This window comes from Dermacentor variabilis, chromosome 4 (assembly GCF_050947875.1).
Source record: "Dermacentor variabilis isolate Ectoservices chromosome 4, ASM5094787v1, whole genome shotgun sequence".
NCBI lineage: Eukaryota > Metazoa > Arthropoda > Arachnida > Ixodida > Ixodidae > Dermacentor > Dermacentor variabilis.
In genome coordinates this window covers 195615901-195636718 of record NC_134571.1, presented here as the reverse complement: position 1 = coordinate 195636718, position 20818 = coordinate 195615901, and the positions used below count along the sequence as shown (strand labels likewise).

General features: G+C 43.4%; 1 protein-coding gene across 1 annotated transcript in view; it reads right to left on the bottom strand.

The window, feature by feature from the left end:
• The window catches only part of LOC142580033 (CD9 antigen-like), a 41495-nt gene extending 20889 nt beyond the window's left edge, over window positions 1-20606 (bottom strand). Inside the window, exons 1-2 of the mRNA XM_075690770.1 lie at window positions 20347-20606; window positions 3610-3807 (exon numbers count right to left, since the gene is read on the bottom strand). Of these exons, the coding sequence (XP_075546885.1) occupies window positions 3610-3807; window positions 20347-20406 (258 nt within the window). The 5' untranslated portion in view covers window positions 20407-20606. The remainder of the gene's footprint in view (window positions 1-3609; window positions 3808-20346) is intronic.
• Between the last annotated feature and the right edge of the window lie 212 nt (window positions 20607-20818).

Below are 20818 nucleotides of genomic sequence, written 5' to 3'. Positions count from 1 at the left end.
AGTACAACTGTATACGTCTTGTATCAGTAGTGCCTTCTTTTCCCTATTCTGAAGTTTCATAAAGCACGTAACGCTACAGCGCCAACCTAACACACTTAACAAACCAAAGTCCAAACGCTCAAAACATGTTCTTTCAACGTTTTCGATGTCGTGGCTTTCTCGTCAGGACTTCGACACTACACCGCGACACGAACATCGTCTCAGTCGCTGGCCCAGCGCGCTATCGCCACTTCGAGCAACATAACAAAGGCAGAGAGCTTTGCGTTGCACTGTCCCACAGCAGGTTATAGCAATTGAGCTTGAAGCGAAACCAAAACTGAAAAAAAATACTTGTAGACTGGTTCGCCAGTCAATAGAACGCCAATCCGAAGCCTGTACTTCCCATCATTCCCATGATGGTTGAACGATCGCAGCGCCAGATTTCCCTCTAGGTATACTAATATGAAACTCTATGTGTAACGTACTTTTCATCGGATGTCGCCAGCCCCAAAAGTCAACTTAGCGAGCACGCGCGCAGCACCGTGAAAATTACAAACACCAGGCGGCACGACCGCGCAACAGTGACTAATGCACGCGCATGCAGCGCCGCTTCGGCAGCTCCTACACAATATTGTCACATAGTAGTGAAGGTGAAAAAACAGAACAGCAAAACTGTGCATAGCTTAACTAGCTTTTTATTGGGCTATCGTGCGTCCACAAAAGCAAGTTACGCTCAAAGCACTACGGCAGCGGCGAACACAGTTCGGAATCGTCGAACTCTGATGAGCCTGTCAAGCGCGTCGGCTTTTATACAACAGTCGTCGAAGGTTGCAGAGCAATCGCTGGTGCCGGCGTGGTTTTCATAGAGTACTACACAGTTCCTGTCGCGCATGCAATCTGCTAATACAAGGTTCGGCGAGGACATACACTACAGACAGGATCAACGATAACACTCGCTGAAGTTACAAATCATGCAGGCGCGCCTGCACTGAGCGATAACGTTTAACATTGTTAGCCGGTGAATTGCGATCACCGGAGAAAGATATACAAGCGCACATGTCAATATGGCGGTGTTGCGGCACGGGTCCGGTCAAACGGTGTCACCACCATGAACGGAAGGAGCCGGCGCTGGTATCAAGGCGCCCTATGTCGCCGCTGCACTCGCGTCATTGGCTCTTTCCCTGACAACTACAGTCAACCACGCGCGCAGCCTCCGAGCACCAGGCCTCGCCTCGCTTCACCTGGAGTATTCGATCTACCTACGCCACCGCTTTATCCTCACAATATGTACAAAGGTTATATGAAGGTAGTCATGGCTCCTATAGACTATATGTGCTACGTTAGAAAAAAATACCTTCCTGGCATAAGACCTCCACACGTAATGTCGGCACGCAAGTATGTCTGAAGCACATCCATCTGGTAATGCGATGGTCAATTATATTTACCGAATTCTTCGATTCACTTTACTCGGATTACCCGGCTCACTATTTCACAATAGGTGCTTGGCCACTCCTGCAGAATGGGCGTGTGCCACTAGGAGCGATTTGTTCATAAAACATTACGATATAAAGTCGGTTCACAGATATCTCTAAAGCACATCGTTCGGTTAATATAACTGTTAATTATATGTCAGGAATTGGTTGATTTACTTTACTTTCTGGGAGTTAGCCATTCGGTAGGCGTAAATGGCGGTGGGCCAGTTCTTGGCGAATCCTCCAGAATTGCTCTCGCATTCACGTTTGCAGCACGGATTTGGAAAGCGCTTACACAGAAGAAGTCCAGCCTACTTGATACCCGCTGTATAGGTGCTTTTGAAATCCACGCTGCCAACACGAACGCGACATCCAGCACCCAACTAGCCCGCCTCGCTGCTTTGCCTCATGAATGGCTATAACCCTCTCTGACACAAGATTACAAAATCCGTAAAGGTTGCTTGATACCTGTCGCGCTTTTCTGTGGATACACCTGTCATCACCAAACTGCACGCATCGCCTACAGTTGTACAGCTGTTAATTAACTGCTTTACTTAAGCTACGCTTAGCGCATATTCCAACGTGTGCTCGATCTTCACGTTCTTTTTTTTGTTTATGGCCTTGGGTCTAGAGAGAAAGCTCACTTGCAGTGCTGTTTATATATGTGAAGTTGCTGCCTCAGAAAGAATGATGAGATCACAAAGCGATATTGATAGCAAATGAATAAGTTGTCCTTCAATATTCGTGGGAGGGGGGGGATAAATACTAGGTTGTAGCTCGCTCATAGATTAACGCAAACAGCGATAGCTCATAGATTGACGCAAACAGCGATAGCTCATAGATTAACGCAAACACAGTTACTAGGAGCAAATGTCGTCATGAGGCACAGTCCTGTGGACGCGGGATGGAATAGCGCGCTGGCAGGAACTACGTAAAACTGGCAAATAGTCTACAAAATAAATGTGATGAACTTCTATGGGCTCAGTCTTAATACATGCTACCGGGCAATGGCCATGTTGGCAAACATTCCCATTTATTTCCTAACGTTTAGAGATGAGGTCCGCGATGGCATGTCCTGTATCGAAATAAATTCAGAACGTGAATGAATTCTGTGACCTGCCTTGCGGTATTTATCGCGACCTCTTGCGAAGAGACATGAAAGACCATAGTGTGCAGAGGATTCTGGTGCTGCATTTTCCATATCGCTAATACTGTAATACGAGAATGCTAAAGGACACCGCGGTGCCAACAAATGTTTTCTTTTAATAGAAGCAGCGAACGGTAAGTATTGTGTCTGAGCGCATCGATTCTGCTTCCATACTAACGTTGCAAAGGGAAGCATAAAGACAGCACGTATGATTACTATGTTTGTCGATAACATTCCTCAAAGGTGCGTCCTCCTCTTTTATACAGTAAGCATCCCTGAGCTTCATTAGGGTTTTGGCACGGGCGAGCGTGCACAACTAGCTACGCATGTTCTTTTCAACTACGATGCAAAGAACAAGAACCGAACCACAACTTTTCTTACTAGTAGGCGCCGAACATAGCTTATTACTTACTAACGAGATCATACGGTTCAGTCCATAAATGCGATAGCCAACAAGAAGAGGTAATCGTCAAAGACAGCTGAGTTACACTTGTTTTCATAAAGGGCGGCCGAGCCTATGACGTGCCAGCTTAACTTTAAGTAGGAGCAAATAATATTTTGCAAATAATAATAATAATAATAATAAAATAATAATAATAATAATATAATAATAATAAGCAAATAATAAGTCTTCTGTGGGCTACTTTTTCTTAGCAATAGCCCACATTAGGGACGCCATCATTGTATACATTCGCCATAGCACGGGTACTCATCTTGCTATGTTCCGCGAGAAAGCCAAAATTTGTGCAGAACCCTCTATTCGTTATTGAGATTAAAGTTGTGGCGTGCATAATTCATATGTAAATATCTACGCTGAACTACACTTGTCCAAAGCGCAGTTGCGTTGTGCCGTTTTTGCAAGCCTTAACGAGGTTGGTCCCTGTCCCTTCTCTATGGTTAAATAAGACGTTAACCACAGGACAACATCGTCTGCTGACAGACTCCTCAGGCAACCCAGAGCTTTTACGTTATTGTTGTGGAATGACGACCATCTCCGGGCTGGTCTCCTACCGTGAGCAGCATGCAGGGGCTGTCGATGGCAGCGGCGCAGCAACCCATGAAGCCAAGCACAAGAAGCAGGAGCCCCACGGCCATGACCACGTAGCAGGCATTGTAGTAGTTGGACAGCGGCAGGTTGTCCTGGTACACCCAGAAGTCCGGGTCGGAACGAATCCAGATGCCGACAGAGAGAACCCCGAGGCCCAGGATCTGCACGCGCAGACACGCAGAGGTTATCACAGATTTTATCACCAGCACGTCAACATGGTGAAGCTAACAAACTTTCTGTGGTAACGAAGAGAGACTCTCCGGAGGCGAAGAGCGCGCGTGACAGTGCTTATAAAAACTCTCCCCAAATCACTTTTTTGTTCAAGCTGAGAAACAGAAAACATGCTTATCCTAATAGGTTCAGCATCTATATTAAAATATCGCTTAAGATACAAAGCTCAGTGTTACGTTAGATTATAGCTTCATTCATTCTTTTTATTAGAGTTTTACCATAAGCAAAGTCAAGGAAAGTTCAAGCAACGTTGATCCCGAACACTGGTGAATATAACTGACGCTCTTCGCAAACAGAAAGAACTGTCAAACACTGCCGGAATACTTCATTTTAATTTCGAAATGCCACTGTCTCTATTTCTATACATAGCCGGGGTGGGCACAGATTTTAGTACGAAGAAAAGAACAAACACTAAGGTTATACAAATAGATTAACAAGTGACATGGTTAGATAATTGCTCAATGAACTCTTCAAAAGGCAATGCGCGTAGCCAACGGTCCAAGTAGTTCCACATTTCCGCTATGAATGAAAAAATATAATTTAAAACAGCCTATGTATGTCCTGAAAGGAAAGAAGTTTTGTGCATGACTCTTTCTGGTTGCACGTGCGCTAGAGATATAAAATAGAAGGGTGCCTGAGTGCTGCATGACGTGTGAATGATCTCTTGAAGCATGTTGATTCGTTCCCGCGTGCGCCTGAGTTTCAAAGTCTGCTATGATTAGGTGTGAGCATTTGATGAAGGTGAAAATCCGCGATCATAGCGACCATAGATGAATTTCATTGTTTTATTTTCTGAACTGATTCCAAAAGCTCAATGTCACATGTGCAGTGAGGGGACCACACGTTTGAAGCACCTGAAGCATATTCCAGTGTCGGGCGAACTAGTGATTCGTAAGCAGTTAGCTTACATTCTATTGTTGCATTTTTATATGTTGGTTTAAGGTAACTAGGTGTCATAACTGCTTTTCCAGAAATGTGAATATGAGTAATGTGAGCATGCCAATTTAAGTTATGTGAAAAAGTAACACCCAGGTACTTGAAGTCAATAACGTGGGGCAAGTATTGTAACATTGTAGTATTGTGGCATTGTAACAGAAATTTAGCGGCTTCTTTTTATTACCGTAGGTCAATTCGTTTGTTTTATTAAAATCATAATAATATTTGGGGTTTTACGTGCCAAAACCACTTTCTGATTATGAGGCACGCCGTAGTGGAGGACTCCGGAAATTTTGACCACCTGGGGTTCTTTAACGTGCACCTAAATCTAAGCACACGGGTGTTTTCGCATTTCGCCCCCATCGAAATGCGGCCGCCGTGGCCGGGATTCGATCCCGCGACCTCGTGCTCAGCAGCCCAACACCATAGCCAGTGAGCAACCACGGCGGGTTATGAAAATCAATTTTGATTTGCGACGCGTTACTCCATTCGCAGAACAATGGAAAAAAATATTGTTTAATTTCTGTTCCTTCTTAGCAGTGCTAACAGTGGGGTATAGGGCACAGTCATCAGCGTATAGACGCAGCTTGACGGCAGTGTTAATAACTATATTTGTAATAATAATAATAATAATAATATATAATACAAATAACAGAGGTCCAAGCACCGAACCATGAGGCACACTTAATGTGACTGACTGATGAAGACTATGGGCTATTAAAAGTGACGAATTGGGATCTTAATTGTAAGTAGTCAGGGATCCAGTCTAGTAATTAAGTCCCAAGTGAATACTGCGAGAAATTTACACTGAAGTTTTTATGGCTAAGTAAAATGATTTTGCATAATCAATAAAAATGGCGTCCATTTCATCGCGGTTATTGATTACAGAAGCTACGTTGTGCGTGAATTAAACAATCTGCGTGACAGTGGAAATACCAGTTGCAAAGCCACGCTGGTTTTCGGATAGGAGATTTTGACAGGTTAAATACTGAATATGCGTAGGTATAATGTGTTCAAGGACCTTGCAGCAAGTGGAAATGAGAGATGTTGGTCTGTAATTAGCCATCACTTGTTAATCTCCAGATTTAAATACAGGGATGACAATAGCAATTTACAAAGCATGGGGAACCATTGACCTGTTCAGCGCTTTATTTAATATTACTGTAAGATACCGGGCATTCCATTCCAAGCACATTTTTAAGAACCTGTTAGGTATGGCGTCAGGTCCCGTGGTATTAGTTGTGTCAATCTTTATGAATATGTTATGAACCCCAGCGTAAGTTACTTCAAGACTGGGCAACTCGTGTACGTAATTATGAACGCAGTTAGAGATGTGCAGGGACAGAGCTTCAGCCGATTTACTATTAGTGCTATAGTAACATGTTTGCACAGCGCAAAAGATGGGGACTGAAGGGAGAACACCACACAGGCGCTGTTGTTGTCCTTCAGACCTCGTCTTTGGCGATGTGCAAACCTGTCGATATTGAACCACCAACTCGCCCAATCCTCTACCTTATGATGCTATAGGAAGCTGTCCGTGTGTGAAGTATGGTAGCTTAGCACATATATTAAACGCACAATGCAAGTACTTGCACAATGAAAGCGATATAATTTTACGTTCTGGCAATCGGCGTGGTAGCAGTATTCGAGTTGAAATTCGTCCTTTGAAATGATCGAGTGCCGCTCGATAGAACTTAAAACTTGAACGCTTAACGACTGCTGCATCGAAATTTCACATCGGGTAAACGTGTTATAAATTAGTAGTACATTCCGCTACAGCAAAGCTTGGCGAAGTGAGAGGGCTGGTAATTGCATAGTTTGTTGATAGCAGCCTTTAAACAGCACACAAACTGACGGCACCTACACCTGGTGTTTGTCGCTATGACGCAAACTCGAGCATTCCGAGTCTGAGATTTGTCAGCGCGCCGCAGCCGCTGCTGTATCTCGAAGGTTGTGCGAAGGAGGCCGGTGCTTTATGCCATTCGTCACTTTCGGTGAGCCGTAATGGCGGGATCTTTTGTCAGTTTCCGTATCAAAAGCAATTGTTCTTGCCAGTTTTTCTTAATGATTCCGCTCGTATTTGCAACGTCAAATTTTTGCACGCAGGCTCGTCTAAAGCTACGCTATCCTATGCTAAGCTTTTTACGTGGTCCGAAATTTAGTCGAAATTGGCCGTTGACTAGACTATTGCACTACTTTGCATGCAGGGGCTAGACGCGCATTTAAAATGGTACTCTAATTACTTACAGGGCGATGTTCTCACTCAGTATCGCATCTGGGTTAGGGATCAGGACATTTGACAAATAAGTCTTCCATCTTGGAAGCGCTAAAGCTGTAAATAAGCATTAGTGAGATGCTTCACTCAAATGCAGTTTTTTTTTTCAAATCTGCTGCCTTTTTCTGTGTAGCAGGGCTTGTCAGAAATAAAGTGAACTTAAAATCGTTGTGCTCGTGGCAGCACGGTGCAAGTATCATAGGAGTCTCGATGCTAAATAAATGCAAACAACCCTGGCTTTTCTGATTGAAGAATAATCGATTTCGCAGATATATAGTCATGACTGAATAAATATTTTTTTTTCGTACAAACGTTTTGCAAGTATTTTACTACTTAAACAATACATTTTCATACAAGAGCAGAAATCTGACTTTGCTGCGTAGCAATTTGGTGGAATTATTAAAACACTCGTGGTATTACGATTGAATAATATCACATCGAACGGGAGCCGCTAAACATTATTGCAATTAAGAGACCGTCCTAATCCGCAACGATTTGGGCCCTGTTGAAGTTCATAGGGTCACTGTGAACCCAACGTAATGTGTGCAAGGATGCATCTGAAAACCGGGAAGCACATAAAAAAGAGCGGATATGCAGAAGCAGCAGCGTTAAATGTATAAGAAGAAGCATACTGCGCATAGGGCAGCCCCCTCCCCCCCTCCAAAAGAAAGGATCAGAACGTTTCGGCCAATAGAGACATCAACTTGAAGCAAAACAACCTTATCTGTGCTGTAACAGAGGAAAGGAATGTAAAGAAAGAAATAAAGATATGCATATTCTATCACTGCCACCTTTCATCTCGTAACGTGGAACACTGACATACGTTATGCGGCTCGCAGGACTCAATGGCTTTTGCTTTGATACCCTGTTTGCTTGCCGAAACTTGAACTTTTGCACATGTGGACGACTATCGAAATTATTCCTCCGCGCATTGTTCCTTAAGAACGCAGAGTGCATTACACAAGGGGGACGTACGAGCGTGTGACATACAAGCATTTCAGAAACAAACTTATAGCAAAACAAACACGACAGCTCATATACCGGGAGCAGTTTTTTTAGATTATAAAGAATTTCTAAAAAATCGCATGTGCCTTACAGCAAAATTCTAATCCTTCAAGTGTATTACTCGAAGATACAGACAATGCTTGCCTGAGGAATTAAAATGCGTAATGAATAATTTAACAATAGTGAACTAATACGGCTTTGACGTATTAGTTTACGGCGCTTTAGGCAATTTAAGAATTGTAACCGGTGAATTCGCAAGGCGTATTCACTTGTAACGAATTTTCAGGATGACCATACCGAGAAATTTCGGACTTTGCCTCTGCTCCGCTCTGTCGAACTTCACCGAAATGTGGCAGCGTAGCTCAACTGGCAGCATATTTAAAAACAAAATTCTAAGGCCGCTCAAATTTCAACAAGTTCAATGTATAATGTCGAGAGGGTACGCCCTACAACCCCTTGCATGTTTAAGGTACTTATTCATAAGTTTCCTGCTGCAATTAAAAGTGTTTTAATTCAAACAAACACTCTGCTTTTACTCAGCAATGACGTCATTTGTAAGTGCCCATACCCTAGTTAAAGAGAGGGCTACCTTCTTGACGTACCCTCGCGACGTTGCTAACTGAGAGCTGCTGAAATACGAGCGGTCTCAATAAATATATTTCTTTTCCTAACACTGATTTTTCCTAACGCTGCCCACTCATTTAAGATGGTGCACTGCGACGAAGTTTGAGATATAGCCGAAGGACTAATGTCCAACATTCCTGGAAATAATCACCCTTCAAGGGCTTCTTCTCCAAAGTGTTCGACAAAATACATTGGCATGCCAGTTACTTTCCTTCTTGTATGCTAAACAACGTTGTGTTAATAAAGTGAGCGGAACAGTGAATCTTCACCGCGAGTATGTCGTACAGTAAGTCATGTTTCAAGGTACATGTTTAAAAACCGGTGCCATCCTCAGAATTTGTTCCAAGTAACCTAACCGGCTAATCCGTAAATTGGAATGTGTACCATGTATTACTTTATAAGAAAGTGAATTATTGAAATTTTGTTCATTAGGCATATTGATTTCTCGTGAAGGTGTTGTCCGCCTCTTTGAGTTATCCAACTGAAGGATCACAATTGTGCCATCTGCCTGAAGCAATTTTTTAAAGTTGTAATATCTAGAAAAACACCGTATACAACTTCAATGAACGCAGCACAGAGTGTTGCAGCAGAGTATTCCACAGAAGGCATCACCTCACAGATGTGATAAAAAAGCAAAATATTACCTTGAAGAGCAAGGAAAATATGTCACGTAAACCTAGTACCAAAAGGAAAATTAACGGTGCTCTTCAAAGATGAGATGAAAAGCAAGAATTAATATATACACATAAAAAACAGCGCCTAAGTAAGCATACCGGTACTATAACAAATGAATATTGTCATATCTAATACTGTAGTGGTTTGTTTTAACACGAAATGTGCGGTCAATGACGGGTTAAGTGCAATAGTTGTGTAATAAAGAAAGGGTACTCGCTACACCGGTGTGCGAGTACCGTCTGCGAGTACACCAGTGTGCGAGGACTACACCAGTGTGCAAGCCAACTGCTCTCTACCACCTTCGCTTCGTCAAAGCGAAGGTGGTGGAGAACAGTTGGCTGGCTTTACTTCGATGACGCTTATGCCATTAGAGTATTGCCACGAGATGAATCAAGTGGCGTGACATTGTATCCCCTTTACATAATCAGTGATCTTGTATGTATAGTTGACTTGATATTGACAATTATGCCGAAAATATGTTCTTAGATATCTTGACTAAGGTTAGCGAAGCCAAGGCCACAATAAGGAATTTAGAGGTCCTTTTCTATAGCGTCCGGCGTTATCTATATATATATATATATATATATATATATATATATACAGAAGGGTAATATCAATTTCTGAGATACGGCTGCCATTCATTCCTTTCTTTCCCTCTATTACGGAGGTAGTACTAATAATATCCAATTTTGTTGTGCGAATCGCAGCTTGTGCTAATGTGCGGCCCTCGCTAATGTTGTTGTGACAAAGCATCACAACAAATGAATGTTTTCTCGGTCTGTCTCTGTTTTCGTGCACGCTGGGGAAATTGGTTTTTGAAAGTATACGCATATATATAGGAGCATATAGCGTACTGTCAGTTCTATTTATTTATTTTATGGTTAGTGATGACGTGGCGAAAGCGTAAGGCTAACGTTGCACAGGTAGAGTTCTTTTGATGGTTTCGACTGTTTCCGTACCTGCTGAAAACTTGCGCAGATTTATTTATTCATTTCTGGTAAAATTTGAACATAAGCATTTTCTTATAACTATTTGTGCAACACTGTGCCACATAAACTTGCATAATTTACACATGGTACGTAGAATAAATAAAGAAACATAATACGCCCTTTCGTTTGAACTCCTGAATCGGTGAAAAGTATAATAGAGGCGTTACCACTCTGGCTACTTTCAAGGCAAAAAATATCCATCTGATCGCAGAAGTGAAATAAAAAAAATTATAGTCCATATTTAAACAAAATGCTTTTATGCCCGACAAGAAATGCTATATTAATGCTTACGGAGGCTTTACTTCGTTGTCGTAGATCATTTCAGAGCCCGTATAGTTTTCCTACAGTAAAAGGACATTGATCAAGACGGTTCGATGTAGACCTCCAAGCAGTCGTTACTGATTCACAAAGAGGGAGTCTGATATGGACAAGTCATCGTCCTTTGCTGCACGGGAAATGAATCATTTCGCCCACACAGATAAGTGATGAAATCGTTGGCTTGCGTATGACGAGGGCAACTCCCGGTACGACCGGCTTTATCAGTAACATTCTTAAAGTGGTGCCATCACGTAGTTGTTTTCTCGGATAACGCCCCAAATAACAACTGGAGACGAAAAACCTATACTCGAAAGACTAACAGTACTTATGATCCTAGGACTCGTACATTCTTAGGACAGATAGCGACATCCACGTCAAATCAATGTCGCAGCGTCCTCCATTACCGTCAACTGGCTTCCATTGAGGAATAACGGCAGTGTCTGGCTTTGCACTTTGGCTCTCTTCGTAATAGGTGCATGGGACTGCACAAGGTCTTCGAAAGAAAACGCGAAACGTTTTTTTGCCCGCCTGTGTCAGTGCTATAAGCTCTCCTGGTTAGAACACCGTGTGAGCAACAATCACGCTTGGTATATATATATATATATATATATATATATATATATATATATATATATATATATATATATATATATATATATATATATATATATATATATGTATATATATATATATATATATATATATATATATATATACAGCATTACAAGGCAGACTGAACGTTTTCTTCGACCACGTACGAACAGAAATTACCGTGCATTTTTTATGCTAAATGAGTCGAGCCACCAATGTCTCAGTAAAATTCTCAAGGGAAGGTAACTCTAACAACAATTTCCGGGTGTTTAGCGATAAAACATAATTAAACCGCGGTATTCATCCCACCGAAGCTCTACGCCCACCACGGGGGCGCAGTGGTGTGGTCTTCTCATCAATTTTGGACACCTGTCATTATTTAGCGTGCATCCAGATAATGGCCCACAACAGTTTTCGAATTCAGTGCTAATCGGCACCGCAGCCAATAATGGGACCCCAACGTGGTGCTCAAGAGCAGGATGCCATAGTCACTTAGGTATCTGGGTGGCCGAGTTAAATGTGTTCAAGCTGCATTTAGCCTATGAAAAGCAATGCTACTACCAATGCCAGCGATGCCGTCACATCTCTCGGGCTTACGACACACACAAACGGAACACGTGGCCAAGGCTGACTCAACAGAAAAACGGGAATTAGCGCCGTTGTTCACACAAACATGTCACAGAGTATCGCTGTAAAATGAGGCAACCTCTCAGAATGGTGATCCTGTACCACTGTGTGTCTTTAGCCACAATGACAATCCTAAACACATCCGTCATAAACGATGCTTCCATGCTTATAGCTGCAATAATCTTGTTTTTTTATTCCATGATAATTCAGAGCAGTCTACGTTTCACTTAAATATATTGTGCTGAGACGCCTTCTCATGTGAACTTTTTCTAAGCGCAAATACGAAACTTTATTCGTGGGGCTCATTTTTTTTTTCACATCGCTTTCGTACTTACTGCCTTTGGTTCTTTCAAATGGGACATTTAATCTAATCTTTCGGTGACGAGAAGCTGCGCTTATCGCAGGCGTATTTTACTAAAGAGACGCCACCATTGAATTCGAAAACAAAATAACAATGGAATAGAAATTGAAAGTATTACGAATAGAAATTCTAGCGGGCCCCATTTAGTGTCACGCTTCTAGATAATTCATATTAATTGATACAGTTGAGGGCGCCGAGGGTAACCCTTGGCATCCGGAGGGCTTTTGGAGGGCCTTCGGAGTGCAATAGACGGGTTTCCTGAGTCTTTACCTCACACTGATATTACAGTGCACTGACACTTTGATATTCCGTTCACACCAAGAAACAGTATGAGCGACAAAGAATAGTACCCGACACCTCACGCTATCTGTAAGCAGACGAATGTCATAGCAGTTAAGCCGAGTGAGCAACCTGGCAGGGTAGACGGCTGGCGGTCGATAAGCACGTGGAAACAAGATTATATTAGTGGCATAGCGCTTACTTGAACGGGAGAATGCTTTTGAAGTATGGAAACACGTGGTGATAATAGGCAATGGCATTCAGGTAAAATAAACGAAAAAGAAATAATGCAGGAACACAGAGTCACCGTTCTGGCGCCCCTCGCGGATATGTTTACCCTCAATTCATTCACTGACTACATAGTATAGTTGCTACGCTGTTGTAGAAAAGTAGGTGCAGCGCGAGCGAATAGACATGACACGAAGACACACAAACACTTTCACAAACGCAGCGTTCAGCAATAAAACAACGTCCCTCTGCATCCTCGCAGTGCATTCATGACACGTCTATTCGCGCTGGGAGTACTCGGTTTTCGAGAATATTCACACAGACAATGATGCATAGTAAAAATGGTTTCATATTATGCAATCAAGCAGGAAAATTGTTGTTTGCTCAGCTAACTAAGCTGATTAAAAAAAGGCAACCTTCTAGGCTCATGAAACGAACATTGTGTTCTCATTAGCCCCTGAAACTATTTTGTCGCTTTTGTAGAAACGCACTGAATCGTTAGCGTAGGACACTCTGATCGTTAAGGGACGCATTTAAACACTCCGCGTAAAGCGCGTAATATATTAGACGGCTTTAAAGATGTGCGTCACTGTCAATGACAGAGCCACCACTTCCGCAAGTTTTTAACCTGCACCTCCTAAATTGATGCAGTTAGCCCAATTGACGTCAGTTGGGTGAGCTACCGGAATGGCTACCCAGATGGCGTCATCGATAATTTTTCTACAGGTCGTGAACAGACGTTCTCAATAGTTTGACTGTTGGTGAATTTTTATTCATAGAAAGTTGCACAATACGAGAATACACAACGATAATTTAACGCTACAGTCAAGCAGTTCCGGCACACGGTAAGTGTTGCCTGCTTGTTCGACAACGCTCTCCGTGTTGAAGCGAGCTGCACGGTTACTGCTGGCCTCGTGCTTTCTTTTCGCGAGCACCACGGATCGACCTTGTTTCGTTGCGGACTGCAAAGGTAGCGACTGGCGACATGTCAAACTGCGACGTCTTGTCCCTCTGCACGACAACATGCGAGCGGAGTGGCTGCAGCGCATCGTGCTGTCGGTGTCAAATCGGCTCCTGCATCTACGAGTTTGCGGCCGTCACTTCACACCGGAGGATTACACACACAATAAAGAGCTTTAACGCGTCCTGTATACGGGTGAACGCAAGTGCAAGTATGCCGGGAGGTTTACCGGATGAGTGGAGGCGCAAACATCAAGGGCGTCCACGATGCAGGCACCTCGTGGCGCAGTGCTCGACCAATCAAACACAGAATTTTATGGGAGTAACCAAGTACAGTATACTTTGCTGCTGGTGTAAATTTTCGACAGGACCGTAATCGCGAACACGTTTTCTTTTTAAATGTTTAAAATGTTTTACGCTAGGTTACAACATTATTAGGCTTGTTTTTGGTTGGTTAAGCTGCGCTGTGAGCGGCCAGCTGCACCGTGCAGGACGTTCACGTTTACGCTAAAGATCTTTCATCACAGTAGTAGTACTATGGAGATGTACCCCCGTATTCAGAAATTCAACCTAATGTGAAGCCCACTCTTGATATATATGACGCCTTGTGTGAATGCGGCCAAGATGCTCATTGCGCTTCCTTGAGTGCACTCACGAGAGGCGTCATTTCAGTCAAGTCAAGCATGGGCAGCGTATGATAACCAGACAGGCTCGGAGCTCTGACAGGATGCTCGTAACGCACATTCCTTAGAAAGCTATCTCTGGGGATCGACGGACAGGCGGCTAGCGGAGAGGTTGACAAGGCTTCGCGCGCTGGCGACCGGAAGTAGGCGACACGACGTCACATCATGACTCAGCGTCAGTGAAGGCGGAGCTTAGCCTCGATGACACGGCGAATGAGTTTAGCAGAAAAACCATGGCTAGGTAGGAGGGTAACTTGTAATCGTCCGTAGCTATCTTAATACGAGACACTTCACTAAAATAATAGACACGGATGGGATATATAGTTCGTGAGCCATGACACTGATGAAGCAACGTGATGAACCAGCGTATCGCTTCAGAAGCGCACGCGCTTCTTATATCCTATAGAAATCGGGGTCTTTGAGCAATAAAGCAGTAGTTGCGGTCCAGCGCCGGTGTCTGGCCTTTATCATGTATACGTCAACGTGCTTCTTTTAAGCGCGCTGCTTCATCAATGATATGACTTCACTTGAATTGTGGCGCGGACCTTTTACTCTAGATGTAACCTACGCGTTTACAAAATTTGTTCAAACCGTTTCAGAGACCCTGTAAATCTTTCGCTACTAGGCCTATAGAAATCAATCAATTTGATCGGCACTTATTGTACAGGCTCTTCAACATTTCTAATGGCATTGTTCTACTAGCAACATCACGCACTACCTTAAATGACGTCCAAACTTTAATTACTTGTCAGATTTGAGAATTTTTCGCAGATTGAGAGTTTGGAAAAAATAAAACTTCGACTAGAGGTGTAATCGAAACTGCGCACCAGTGCTCCTAGCGCTTCTTCTATAAATCGACACAAATTTTTTGCTTTGTTAAACTCGGCAACATAATTTTTAAAAAATTGACAGCAGCAATGAAGACACAGGAGGCCCCCTCGGGTAGGAAATTTTTTAACCCGATGTGCAGGCTTTTTGAATGATGTCTTTAAGTGCGGTAGATTCTGAAGAGTGTGTTGTTTTGATAATTAGTTAGAAAAATGTCAATTGCAACATTATTTTCCTCGCCGTCGGTCACTTTTATCGATCAACGCTGTGTCAACGTATGTGCAAATTATAACTAGCAATCCTCCCCGTCGTATGGCGTATTCACTTACAAAAGCGCACGCAGTTGATTCCAGACCGAACATCGACCGGAGTTTGACTAGCTGTCTAATTTATTGCATTTCGAACACCACCTGTGCAAGTGCCCTTATGTATTTTTGTACCATATTGTGCAATACTCCACACTAGTCTGTAGCACTGTACAGGAATTGATGATAGTATGCAGAGGCTCCAGAGTCAGTTGAACACCCAGGACTACCTCGCTTGCACAAAAAACTAATCGAACGCAATAATCAAGTACGAGCAGGCTTCTTCATACTCTCGGACTTGAAAACCATTGCTTTTCGAGCCGAAAAATGCAATAAATAACAAATCAAGCGGCTGCTGCAATGAGTAAAAACAAATGCACGCTTTTGAACAAGAACTTACTCCTTCTTAAATTTGCGAAGCTACTGGTTCGCCGCATAGCATGGGCATCCCAATGGCGAGTATTGATTGCAATAAATCTTTAAACATTTTTACCCGACCTGGCTTACAGAAGTTTCAGGAGCTTTTACCAAGCCGCAAGTGCCCATATACAAAAAGTGAAAATACTGCCCTCAAATCCGTAACGTCGCACTGACGTGGAAGTGCTGGGAGTTTTCGTCAAAATTTTAAAAAACAAAACTTTCTCCTTCATTTGGCTTATCTAATATTGAAATCTTGCCGTGAAATTATCGATAGTGTTTGGAAATAATGTTTTATTCATTTAAACTGATTAAGTGTTTCTAGTTATTGACCTCTTTAAAGAAGCGATAGTATAGGGTGTCTGCTTCTTGAATAGATGATAGTTTCTTTAAGTACAGCTTAGGCTCCCACCGCGCTAGCCCAGTGGACATGACATTGCGCTGCGGAGCTCGATGTCACGCTTTCAATCGCAGCCGCTGCGGCCGCATTTCGACGCCGGTGAAATGCCAAAAAAAAAAAAACGTGGTAGTGAGCTTGCATAGCCGAATTTTATAGAATTCCACGAGGCCAAAACTCGCCCCCATCCCCCCCCCCCCCCCCACAATACGGCATGCCTTGATCAGGGTGCGTAAAACTCTAGTGTTAATGAAAAATTTGGCTCCTTTTATTTATTAGATTTCCGTTCAATATCGCCCTGCTTCATTTAGAAAACCAATCTGAATAACGTAACGTTCAATTTTTTATCTCAACTCTTTTTCCCACTTTTTAGACAAGACCCTACAAATTCAAAAAAAAAAAAGCTGACTTGACCATCCATTCCCGCCACCCAACTGCCGTTCTGAAAAACGCTTCAACTTAAATTAAGGTGCTTTGTACGGTATGCTGTGGGCTTACTGATTTGGCAGGCCGTTTATTTTAGTGTATCCGCTGAGTATGCCGCCAGCGGCGAACCTTGCGTCCAAGCGTAGCTCGGGAGAGACGGAACAGTTTGGGACAGCGACAAACAACTTGCGAAAGTTATCACGAACGGCAGCGTATTGTTTTTACTTGCCGCTTCAGTGCAACACAAAACAGCGGATGAATAACATATTTATTTTTGACCACACTAAGGTGGCGCACTTCTGCAATGCGCCAGCAGGAAGCAGGAAAACAGTTTGTGTAGCACGTCTTGAGCAAAAGAAAGCTGTATCGGGAGTTTTTCCTTTTCCTTTTCCTCATTGATATTTTTCATGTAATTATAATATTTCAAATACTCATTGACTAATGCTACTTATGTAATTACGTGGGGAAAAATAATCTTAGTATAATGAGAGTACCAAAAATGATCCTGCAAACAACATTACCTTGGTTCTGTCCAGCTACGCGGCATTTGTATATTTTTGAATCTTGGTGCATGATAGTTGGGACACCCTGTATAATGGAATTGGATTCTGGGGTTTTATGTGCCAAAACCACAATTTGATTATTAGGCACGGTGTAGGGGGGGCGGGGTGTTGCGGATTAGTTTTGGCCACCAGCGGATCTTAACCGTGCCCTAAATACACGGGACATCAGCGTTTTTGCATTTCGCGTGCATCGAAATGCGGCGGCGGCCGCCGGGGATATCATCACGCGACCTCGTGCCTTGCAGCGCAACACAACAGGCGCTAAGCCACTGTGGTGGGTAATGTCATATATAAATACCCAGTTACATGAAAACGGCAATAACTGAATCATAGTAAAAGAACGCCGCTGTGATTATGCCTTGTGCTTAACCATACGTTTATTTTCATCAGCACAGTCAGGTTGATTCGCTTTAAACAAGGGGAAGTCAAAAAGGAAAGGGACTTTTGAGAAAAGGCACTTTTATGATAATGATAGAAAGCTGAAACATACATTATTTTTCTACATAACCTTCCTGCACTTCAGCGCACTTTGCCCAACGTTTCACAAGTTTTTTTTTATTACGTCGGGGAAAAAAGTTTTTGGGTTGCAGCTGTAACAAATTTTGTACCGAATCAATGACTTCTGCGTCGGTTGCAAATTTTCTTCGGGAAACTGAGCGCTCCCGTCAATGATCGAGACATATGAAAATCGCTCGGAGCCGTGTCTGGAGCGTATGGCGGGTGTTCCTGCCATTTGAATCCCAACTCCGTCTAACGCGTGAATAAGAGTGACACGTTCCACAGAAGCTTTGTAGACGACGCTAAGCGTTGCGGATGATACTAATTCAGTGCTGGATACTAGCAGTGTTACCAAACCCTAGTGCGAGAAATTACAAATTCCCTTTACTTTTTGACTTCCCCTCGTATAAAGATGGTGTTGATGGCCACAACAAAATCAAATGATCGTTTTCAACTAGTAAATCACAGTTGCAACCAATGTGCTGAGGAAAGAAACTGTCGGACGATTGCGATACTGCCTAAGGCGAATTCTTAGTGGAGCTCGATATGTGTTTTCATTTTGCAATATATTCAGGCAAGGAATTCGGGGCCGAAGTCACCGCGCCGACTGGCAGTCGGTGTATGCCGTCAGCGCCTTGGCAGAGGGAGAGACAGTATGAGAACACGATGAGCGGCATCGGAGCCAGTTGTGGCTGAAGACGACGGCGAACGCGCGAGCAGTGGCACGAGGCCGTTCGCGCGGTTACGCCGAGGGACGCCGACGCCCAATACAGGAACGGGCACTTAAGAGCTGCACTATAAAATTTTCTGTGCGTTGAAGAATGTCAGCGTTCTATGACACAGTTTGCTTTTCATCTGCATAACTTGAGAACTGTTAGCCATTACTGAATCTCAGTTTCTGTTTTCTTCTATACACGCCAAAGATTTTGACGGCGAAATGTACAAGGCTTGTACTTCGACACCGCACGTCACAAACCTCGAAGTGGCCGTAAACATTACTGCGCCAGAAAAAAAAAAGGAGAACACTGATATAGGTGAGGCTCCTCAGCTCGTATTGTCCGCTCTGTGTAGAGTTTATGTTAAATCTTGTCTTCATCAAATATGCGCACTATGTGTTGATTTGTTCAGATAAGATCACAATATTTTATGAGTGTTGAGACGTGTTACAGCTTTCTCTACGAAGGCGCGATGGGTATGCCGCTGCAGAAAGGAAACAAATGAGAAATACGGTACAGGAACAAAAAAGGAAAAGGAAAAGCTCTCGCTGAAAGGGTGTCAGCCGTTGCAATTCTCTATTTAGGAAAATATCGATGTCTATTGCGCGGTTGTCATGTCTACCCATTGTCTGAAGGGAACTGTCGTGCGACATTGAGGAAGTCATATAATGGCTAGCCGCTCTCTGTGGGTATTTGAGTTTTCAATAGTGTGTAGACGCTTGTATTCACCAGTAGATTGTCTTAAATAATCGCACACCCAAACCCAGTAGCAGGAAGGCGTGTTGTAACATGCGCAGTAGAAGCCGTGAGAGTAGCGAAGTTGTTGACATAGAGAGAGAAAGAGTGCGGAAAGACTCTCTCTCTCTCTCTCTCTCTCTCTCTATATATATATATATATATATATATATATATATATATATATATATATATATATATATATATACTTCAATTGACCACTACTAAAATGACCTATCAGCAACATGAGCGATTTGCTCAAGGTCGTCTTCATGATCCCTCTGAGCGCCTACTTCAGCTTGCAGGGCACTGCCGAATCAACTAACAATAACTAATGAATAGCGCAAGATCGCTGACAGAATTCTTTTGATGCTATCGATGAAAATATTGACAAGGGAAAGGGGGGAGGCTACGCGACGCCTTCTAAACGTGCACGACACGACAAATCAGTAAGGGTCATTTAGCCTTGAGTGGCTGCCATATAGAAACTGAACAACAAATGTAGACGTAAATTACTACTTGAATAAATTTTGCCGGCAGAATTTCATGAATTGTAGCAGTCGGACTTTGGTGCCCTCTTGTTGTTCATTTAGTTATTTGTCCAGTGTTTTTCATGTTTTTTCTTAATTCAGCTGTGTGCAAACAGTTCACGCACCTTCTTGATGTCACACTCATAATATTCTACAGTTTCATAAGTACATATTCTCTTTCGATTCATTCTTTGAATCAAAAAGTATTATGCGCCGTAAACAAATGACACATCCTCACGAGGTAACTGTTAAGTTTTAACGATTGATGTTGCTGATCGAAATGCCGGTAATGGGTGGGCATTTGGAACAACACTTGGCTCTTCCGGGGCAGCAGATTTTCTTCCACACATAAGTAAGGCGACACGGTTTAAACAACGTCGACAAAGGACAAGAAAAAACAAAGTTGTAAGCAAGAGATTTGAACTTAGGCCTAACATGGCTCACACAACAATGCTCCCATAATACGTTTGATCCCGACGCCGTCCTGCGTCGCGCGCACTCACCCAGACGAGCAGATTGCAGGTGATGAGAATGTACTTAACGCAGGCTACTCCTTCATCCATGGCGTTCTTCGATTTTGCGAGGCACAGATCGCGCAAATTTCGCACCACCACTTAACGCACACGCGCAGGCTTCACTGTGCAGAGTGCGACGTCGAGCGAGGAATGTAGATTACGCAGGGGCGGTGGCCGGTGCCCCAGGTGAGCAAGCCCCAACGCTCAGAATGCTTCCCGTTTGAACTGACTCGGCCGTTATCGCCGCCAGCGAAACGCGGGGTTCGTCGACGAGGGCTCCGTGCGTAGGCATAGGGAGAGGACGATACAAAGAGAGAGAGGAGCGTCAAGAAGCGCTTCCCTCTCGCAAGCCGTCTCCAGCAGAGTTTATGACAAGCCGCCGCGGCGGCTGCGACCCTTACCCGCGCTGTGCTGCGCTATCTCAGCGCTCGGGATGAAGTCCACCTTGCCGCCGGCGCGC